This window comes from Lolium rigidum, unplaced genomic scaffold, assembly GCF_022539505.1.
Source record: "Lolium rigidum isolate FL_2022 unplaced genomic scaffold, APGP_CSIRO_Lrig_0.1 contig_19763_1, whole genome shotgun sequence".
Taxonomy (NCBI): Eukaryota; Viridiplantae; Streptophyta; class Magnoliopsida; order Poales; family Poaceae; genus Lolium; species Lolium rigidum.
In genome coordinates, this window is record NW_025899946.1 from 159,253 (window position 1) to 168,459 (window position 9,207).

Sequence of the window (9,207 nt, forward strand, 5' to 3'; positions counted from 1 at the left end):
GGATGGACTGAAGTAGTATCCTGATACACATGGAACATGCAGAATTTTAAGGCATTGTTCGAAATCACCATATACAACAAAAATTGCACAATTTTAAGATTTTTTCAACATGATGGTATCGAAAACCAACCATTTGAAAATATATGCAGGAACCTGAGACAAATTACTGCGCTCGAAACACAGCCTAATTGATTACAAAGCACATTCTGAAAGCTGATTTTTCTCCAATATCCATTTCATCATCCCTGATCTTTCCATTTCAGTGCCTCAAAACCAACTGCCACACAAGAACTAGTACCAAAAAAAAAAAAACACCGCCATCCAACAGTTGGAGAGATGGAAACGACACAGTCGAGAATCGCATCGTGGAACGACCGGTTCTCCATTTGGAGCTTCTCGGCCTACTCCCTGGAAGTGTTGGCAGCTTACCTCGGGGTGATGAACTTCCGATTAATGCAAGGAACAGTGTATCCTGTCAGGAGTGATGCGCTGTTGCCAGGTTTAACTGTGAAACCGGTATTCTAATTAATATATTACAGCAATAACAACATCGATAAAAATGGATGTATTCTCCATTCCTGTAAGAGTAATTCCGCATTTGCAGATTGGTCAAAAGACAACCTGGCATGAAGTGATCTCTTGAGGGCTGCTTTCACAATTTTAGTTCTGATCCCCAAATCTTCAGGAAGGGAACAGACAAAATTGGACCAAGAGCTTAATATTTCAATGGAAAATGCCAGGAGAAAAAGAACGGATAGTGCATTTCACTTAAAACAACCTACCCTGGTTACTTATTTGTATCTTGATGATTCATTTGTTTGTAGCACTGCCCTTTGATATGAATTGCAATCAAAAGATGAGATTGTATTTCAATTGGCCGACAACCACTCTTCTAGTTGTCTGGATACAGTACAATGCAGATTCAACAAACCTTCCACTGTATGCCGTGAAATTACAGGGCATGCCGAGTACAATGCAGAAGTTCAAACGGGTACAGATGATTTCAGACTTACCCATATATCAATATTTTGATTGTAATAACAGCTTCTATCATGGAATGGAGGGGGTATTATAAGTTTATAATAACTGCACCAGATTTAGCTTTAAACAGGAGAGCCCCTCCCTACATCTTTTGCGTTTCCACAAACGTCTCTGACAGGTGAAGCACAAACGTCTTGTGAAAAGTGCTTATCAATTTGTTTGTTTGGGCTCAGGAAAAAGCCCACAGTTCAAACAATTCCTCTGCTACAAGTTGGGAAGAAAGTAGTGTGTTCCACCATCTGACAGAAATAACAAACAGCACGTTCACCAGTAATTTCTTTACACAATCTCCCTAGAGAAAAAGTCAAAAGTAATGGAATCCATAGCGCAAGTTCAATAGGTAATGCTCAATTTATTGGCTGGTATAAATAGAAGGATACAACACACTTAGTTAGGAGACACCCAACCCAGACAGTGCACTACAAGTTTCCAATGATCCATTATTAGTTCAGCAAATGCTTTCAGCAAGTAGCGTGCCTCATACACATTGGGCCGCCATTTGCTAGCACTCGATTGCACATGGAAGGACGGTAGATCATGCTAACTAGTAGTATAACACAGAGCCCTACACCTTCCGAGGTATGCATATAGGCTCTTACAACACGAATGAATCGGCTCAGCCTAAATAATCAGGTACCAATCACCCTCTAATCAGGAAACTAAAAGCAATGTCGACTAGTTTCCGTGCATGGCGCCGTTCGAGTTAACCAGCAACGGGGAACCGTTCTTCTGTGCGATATCCACCTCCTCGACTTCTGACAAGAAGCCGTTCTCGAAGAATGCAGAGTGGAGGGCTTGGACACACTGCTTCGCCTCGCTGTCGTGGACCACCAAAGAGATGTTCACCTGCTTACGAATAGTTTGCAATCAGGAAGTAGTCATTTCTCCTTACCCATGTGCAGAAAACAAAGCTCATATCTATCCAAAGGAAGTGGGAAATACCTTGGACGCCCCTTGCGAGATCATCTGGACGTTGACACCATTTCTCCGTAGAACATTGAACGCCTGGCAAGCAGGAGCGAGTGTAAAACATGCAAAATCATCAACTGACAGCCAGCAAAAACAATACACCAACTAACTTCGATACTTTGGTATTTGCATTCACTGGTATTACAGCATCGGCAATAATGTGCGATCACCACAGGACAAGGTTTCAGTTGCTATATAGATATTACCTTTTCAAGAATCAGGGATGATCTCTGTACGTTCCCTATCAGGGAGATGATTGATCTGTGCTGTAGAAGATGAACAACTGCAATCTTTTCAAGCTCTTCAACTACATTATCTAGCTCCTGCCATGTAATCAAAACAAAACAATGAACAAGGAGCATAGATCTCACAACAGTAGGACAGTGCCAAGAAGTATTGTTGGCAGAGAACTAAACATGAAAATGGAATATTTACCTGCTGGATCAATTCACGACTCCACAGTTTTGATGGATCTAGTGTCAATGATATGCTGACTTCACTAGTAGCCACAGAATCAACAGAGATACCCAAATCTTCAAATATTGAGAAGACCTGCACAAAAGCTATACAGTAAAAAAAAAAGTATAGCTGCATAGAACAAAGAGCCACAACTTCGCCGCTATGTACCTTTGCTAGAAAGCCATACTGGCCAAGCATCCTTGTGCTCACTATATCAAGCATGGTGATATTTGATTTCAACACAATGCTGGTTAGTATACTCTGGAAAATAAAGTGCAATCAGAGGCCAGTAGTAATTATGCATGGAAGAAAAACAATATACTGATAGTCATAGAACAAACCTTGCGCATATCTCTTGTTGTAGTGATCACAGTACCAGGTGCATGACGGTTATACGAGTTCTTCACTCGAACTGGTATACCACCTTCCCTTGCTGGTCTCATTGATTGCGGATGCAAAACCTAACATAACTAACCTCAGTAAAAAATAGTAGAATAACAATTGATAAATCGTCAAGGAAGTATCATAGGTAACTTCAGTTAAAAATATAATTGAAACGGAATTCATTGCAGTGAACCACAAAACAAGCTAATTTTGAAAAGCTGGGATGGGAGAATAAACATATATTAACATCTTCTGGGTTAAGGTGCAACCAGTAAATTTCCACTATTCTATAACAAAGGTAAATAAACAGCAAAGAATACCTGTCCACCAAAGTATGCAAGTTCAGCTGCCTCATCAAAAGTCAAAAAGGGTACCGGTACGGCATTTGCATAAATATTTGGATCGCACGTCAACACACCATCTACATCCTTCCAAACCTGTTGTAGATTTTAAAAAATGAGTAATGGCCCCAATACTGCAGTATAGCATAGAGGCATCACAAGTCCACCACACTTTGTTCATAGATTTAAGTGTATTCGGTTAAACAGCTGGGCAACATCTCGCGACAGAAAATTAAGAAGAAAATCCAATTGCAACACTTTTGGATGCATTAATATAAAAGCTGTGACATCTTTATACATAACAGGTTCTAGCAGCTTAGAACCTGAGGGTTTTCCAGGGTAACCAGACTTTCAACAGGTAATTAAAATATCTCGCTAAAATAGAAAACAAACCTGGATTTCTCTTAAACCCAAGGCTTTGCCAATGGTCGTAGCGGTCAAGTCACTTCCACCCCTTCCTAAAGTAGTGACTGCACATGATTTCCATCCCTGAAAATTTGTATGCGCCTAATCATAAATACAAACAGAACAATTCTGATGCTCTTGCAAATTAATTATGTAACATTACAGACCTTCCCAAGGAAACCAGTGACTATAGGAATAGCAGGTTCATCGACCCAATCCCCCTGTAGTCTCTTTGCAACAGCAGGATAAGTTGCTTCAAGAATATCCGCATTTGTAAAATCATCAGTGGTTATAAAGCCGAGATCAAACGCATCATACTGCAAACAAGCCAAAAAAAAAAGGTTAAGACATCGTTGGACTGAAATATCAATGTTATTTGTGGAACATGTATTACATGTCTAGTAACATGTAGTTACTAAATTTATTACACATACTGAACCAAGGTCACTTAGTTGCGGGCTTTCTATTCTATGAGCTAATGAAATATTCGTCAAGAATGTAGACATGCCAGGAGGCTTAAGTGCAGTGGTATATAGAAGGAACAGATTTAACTCTCGATCATCCCTGCTAAAATGAGATGCTAACCTCCCTACTTTGTCAACTCCCTCACACTTGGATATATATATATTAAGCTGACTACTTTCCGCCAAAAAGAGAAGAAGCTGTCTACTTTCCTGAGTTCGGATTCGGATGGCTAAAGTAGCATAACCAATCTCTGGACTATCATCATATCTTATACTACCTCTGTTAATAAATGTAAGATGTTTTGAGAGTTAAAACAGAGCTCCCAAAACATCTTATATTCAGAAACGGAGGGTGTAACATATTGCTGCATGTGCTTGCTACAGCATAGTAAGTCCATCTCATGGGTCAAATGGTTGAGACCTCTTGGTAGTTATGGTACTAGACTTGCCATATCATTGTAAATAATCAAGTTGAAGCAGTTGGTTCCATTAATCAACTAAAAGCAGCTGCGAAATAATATATACAAGCAAAGACTCTCAAAGCGTCAATGCTATCCCTACAAGTATAACCTAGTCAGTTTTCTAATGTAGGGAGATATTAGTAAGCCCTTCTGGAAATATTCTGCCTAATTGCATTATATTCCACTTGTCCAAAGAGTAATTGTGACAAAAATATAGAAATTTGGAAATGTTTGATCAGGGAGACCCAGAGGAGGGCCTAGAATCTAGATACAAATAAATGCCACAAAACAAAGCTTACTGAACTAATAAATTGAATTGCTAGAAGTATGTACCTGCCGTGCCTTTTTCCCAAGTTTATTCAAATACGCAGCAAATATTCTTGTAGACATGCATTCACCAAAGGAAACAAGGTAATCTCGTGTCCTAGGTGTCAACTCTTTCATCATAGCAACACCCTTAAGAAGTTGTTCCAATTCGTCCAAAAAACCTGTTCAAAGAAACAGTGAAGATGTGTTGTTTGTATAGTAGCACCCTTAAGAAGACTCTTTCATGGAAGACAAACAAATGCTAAGTGCTCAGTTAGCCCAAGAAATGAAATACAAAAAAAATGGTTAAATGCTAAAGAATCAAAGACACAGCTTGTGAAAGTGTTATGGGTTATGACTTAAGGATCCAGCATGCCACATTTCAGATGGCTGAATTTTTATATGGTGGGGAACACAACGAGTATGGGACTTTCAGGATTGAAGTACTTACCATGTCACCTGCTCTATGTTTTCACATTAGTAGTGAAGGGGTATGTGTGAATTAAAAAAATTATGCGATAGCAGCTGCATTTGAACTAACTTTATGATTCATGTAGAAGATGTTTTTTTGTTAATAAAACATGTTTGTTACACAAGGCAAGCCTGCCATGTACTGCAGGACTGATTGGCCGTCGCTAGTAGACAAATAATGTGTTCATGTGTACAGTGTGGTCAATGTACTATTTCAAATACAAGTGTACAGTGTGGTCAATGTACTATTTCAAATAACGTGTTTAAGTGTATAGTGAGGTCAATGTACTATATCAAATAATATCATTCGACTGAGGAAAAAATAGTTAAACCAACTAGGGTGGAGCCACAAGTCTATAGAGTACAAAAGCTGTTGCTGTTGTATATACAACAGAAAGGTACTCGGCGGAAAACGATGTGAATGGATGACAATGACCTGTAGGCTTGTTACCACCCTATAAATTCCAAAGGAAAAATTGGTGTATTTATGTGGCGTTAACAGATCCTTCTATTGCCATTTAAAATTACAAGGCAAGGTCCTATCCATTTCTGGCAACCTGGGCCTCAAAAACAGGGCACCATTCTGCTGACGTTCAAAATATATCTTCAGTGGCTTATGAACTTCAATTTTGAGAATTAATTCATATCATGAAAACGAGTAAGGTGGGCAATGCTATGAGCCAAGAGCTTGTTGTTCCTCAATGATCACAGTCCCGGAGTAGCAAAGATACTGGCAGAGTTAATAATAGGAAGATGTACAAGGATGGCGGCAATGATCAGGTGACAAAAATAGAAATGGAACAAAGAAAGAGAAAATCCATCACATGCCAAATAAAAAAGTCTATCTGAAAATATTGGTCTGGTAGGTTAAGTTAAAGGTAAGGCCAAAAAATTGGGCAGCATTCTACTGAAGTTCAAAATATATCTTCAGTGGCTTATGAACTCCAATTTTGAGCATTAACTCTATGAGCCAAAAGCATGTCGTTCATCGATGATCATGGACCCGGAGTAGCAAGAATACTGGCCAGAGGTTACTAACAGGAAGATGTACAGAGGGATGGCGGCAATCATCAAGGAACAGAAATAGAAAGGGAACACGGAAAGAGAAAATCCATCGCAAGCCAAATAAAAAAGTCTATCTGAAGATCTTGGTCTGGTAGGTTAAATTAACCCAAAGCAAAGACCAAAAAAGAGTTCAGCTAATTGGCGAAATGCGAGCCTATTTTATCAGTGGGTCGATCCCTTTCTGGGTTGGGTGGAGCCTTGGAAACTTTTATGTTAATTTTCAAAGAACTGATTAAACAAGAATTCATTTGGAACTAGCAACTGAAAAATCAAAGTAACATACCTGAAACAATGGAGATATCTAATCCAAGCTCGTCAATCGTCCTGCAGAGCAGAGTGAAGGAACAAAAATAGTCAGGATTTGCACACTCCAAACCAGCGCAAAAAAGAGACAGCAAAATTAGAGAATCAAGGCGCACCTAAAATGAAGCTCCTTGATGGCCTTGAGCTCGTCGAGCTCGGACGCCTTGGGGGCGCCGCAGCTCACCGCCTTCTCCCCGGCCTACAGTCGGCCCAAGTACATTCACGAATCAGCACCGAATGGAGCTACCAAAAATTCCAAATTACAAGAGTTGAAGCTGGTAGTGTACCAGGAGGAGGTTGTTGGTGGTCTTCCCCATCGCGGAGAGGACGATGACGGGCGTCTCCTCGGGGAAGCTGAGGATGAGGTCGGCCACCTCCCTCATCCGCTCCGCCGACGCCACCGAGGACCCGCCGAACTTCATCACCACGGTGAACCCCGCCGCGGCGGGCGGCGCGCCCCCATCCGACACCGCGGGGGCGGGGGCCTCGCCTTTCTTGAGAGTACTCGTGGCGGCCGCCCCGCTCTGGCACCGGAGCACCAGCCCCCTGCGCGCCCAGCATTGCGCTCCCGGCCTGGCACCGGCGGCCGAGCGCAGGGGACACGAGTCCCTCTCCCTCGCGAGCCTGCAGGCCGCCGGGGCCTCCCGCGCGACCGCCGCGAAGCGCAGCGCCGCCGCCATCTCTCCGGCGAGGGATCCAAAAGATTCGATTTTTGCAGATCTCTCCTCTCCCCACCTCCCTTCCTCGCCGGACCGGAGAAGAAGCCCGAGCGAGGAGAGGAGAAGAATGGCGGCGACAGAGGTGGAGAATGGCAGCGCGGTGGGGATGGCAGGGTTTATATAGCGGCCGGGGAAACCGACGGCGGGGATGCTGCCTGGCCGGAACGGACGGCGGCGATGTTTCCGGTAGGTGCCAAGCTGAGATTTTTGACCCCTGGTGGCAACGGCCGGACGCAGAAACGCGAGCGGCGAAAGGGCGCCGCGGTTATGGCCGGGAGGGCCCGCGTGGAAGCGACTGGTGCAGTGGTTTCTTGTCGCCGTTTTTGGAATTCCACCTACGATGGCACCCATTGGCTTACGTCGGGTGCCAATGGTTATTTGGTGATGGACAAGTGGATTAGGAGATTTTGTGTCACGTCTCGTAAAGTTGAAAGGGAGGTTCATGATTTTGGTCTAGTTCTAGTGGCTAGGTTCCGGGTTGCGTCGATTCTGAATGATGGTTGGTTGTTGATGGTATTGTGTGTTTCTTTTGTCGGCTTTGTGGTTTGGATGGGTTATCAGCCTCGACTGATTATTGGTCTACCGCTTCGCATGTTATTATGAGTTGTTGTTTGCCCATGGCATTCTTGGATGCGCCAATGGGTTGGAAAATTTAGATCTTGTCCAAAAAGTTGAAATGGAGGTTAACTTTAGTCTAAATTTTGTGGTTCATTTTTGTCACTAATAGTCAGGAGCGGAGCTAGAAATATAATCGAGGGGGGGGGATTGTGTTTGTAATTAGCTTTGTGAAAGGTGGCATTATCGGTGAAAACATGGTGTCCATACTTGTTGGTGAGGGCAATAACCCCCCACGAAGCTCTACATGGATGCGCACCTACCGAGGGTACCTTATTCTCAATCGGCGATTGCTTATTGGTATATTTTCTTTCAACGTGAGGGGCTACCTTTTGTCGTCATATTGCATTAGTAATCTCCACTCGAAACAACTCTAACTTTACATGTTATTACAAGTAGTTGTTGGCGATGGCATCCACACCTTATGTCAGAAGCTTGTGCACTGGAAGATGTCTTGTGCAAAAATGCTGAAAGGGGAGTTATATTTTGTCTACATATTGTGGCTAAGATGGGTACATAAGAATGTTTATAAGAATACAAACAAATAAATTTAAGGAAACTTAAAAGGAAGGTTCAAATAAACTATAGCCTTTAAGAGGAAGGTTCAAATAAACTATGATTTTATCTATAAAACTATGATTTTCTTGCAGCTATGGAGTATCAACTCAAAGACTAGAGACCAGGAAGGCTTATATTGGATGATGAACGAGCTTCTAAGTTGTACGATTCCTTGAGGACAAGTGCTCGAAGCCTTTGATGCTCTTTGCGGGTTCTGCAGTTTTCTCGGCTTGTTTTTTAGGAGGCCGCCCTCCGTTTATCTCGTCGTGTGTGCGTGTAGTGCTAGTTCATTTGACTTAGATGTATTCCGCAACATTGTGCACTTTTATGTTGAACCTCTCCAGGCTTTAGTAATTTAAAGTCGGACATCTAATGCATTTTATATTAAAAAATAAAACCAAGGAAATGATTCCAAACTTTTAGAAAGAGAATCAACATAGGCTTCAAGATCCATAAATCACAGAGTTTTTACAATTTTGATTCTTTTTTTGCCTTTTCCTAATTAATTCAACAGGCCGAGTTCAACCTGTTCGGTTCATCTAGTTCTTGTTCATCTTCAAATTTATGGTTCCTTTTATTATTGATTTTATTTTCGGAACACATCTCGGATCTTTTTGTTCACGAGAGATTTGAAAAATGTTTACAA

General features: G+C 41.9%; 1 protein-coding gene across 1 annotated transcript; it reads right to left on the reverse strand.

Annotated features, from left to right (window-relative positions):
* Positions 1 to 1,370: 1,370 nt before the first annotated feature.
* Positions 1,371 to 7,469, reverse strand: LOC124680537 (aspartokinase 1, chloroplastic-like). The gene is made up of 13 exons (XM_047215584.1): positions 6,957 to 7,469; positions 6,786 to 6,868; positions 6,650 to 6,690; positions 4,858 to 5,012; positions 3,767 to 3,916; positions 3,588 to 3,683; positions 3,174 to 3,290; positions 2,811 to 2,930; positions 2,638 to 2,730; positions 2,446 to 2,562; positions 2,217 to 2,333; positions 1,984 to 2,046; positions 1,371 to 1,887 (listed from the first exon to the last, which is right to left on the reverse strand). The coding sequence occupies exons 1-13, from the start codon at positions 7,347 to 7,349 to the stop codon at positions 1,717 to 1,719; spliced, it is 1,716 nt and encodes a 571-aa protein (XP_047071540.1). The 5' UTR covers positions 7,350 to 7,469; the 3' UTR covers positions 1,371 to 1,716.
* Positions 7,470 to 9,207: the final 1,738 nt, after the last annotated feature.

Excerpts from the sequence above, each read along its gene's own strand:
- LOC124680537 (XM_047215584.1), bottom strand. The coding sequence starts at position 7,349 with ATGGCGGCGGCGCTGCGCTTCGCGGCGGTCGCGCGGGAGGCCCCGGCG. Across the intron at positions 3,917-4,857 it reads TTGGGAAAAAGGCACGGCAG|TATGATGCGTTTGATCTCGG; the intron begins GTACATACTTCT and ends GCTTGTTTGCAG. Across the intron at positions 2,931-3,173 it reads TTGCATACTTTGGTGGACAG|GTTTTGCATCCGCAATCAAT; the intron begins GTATTCTTTGCT and ends TAGTTATGTTAG.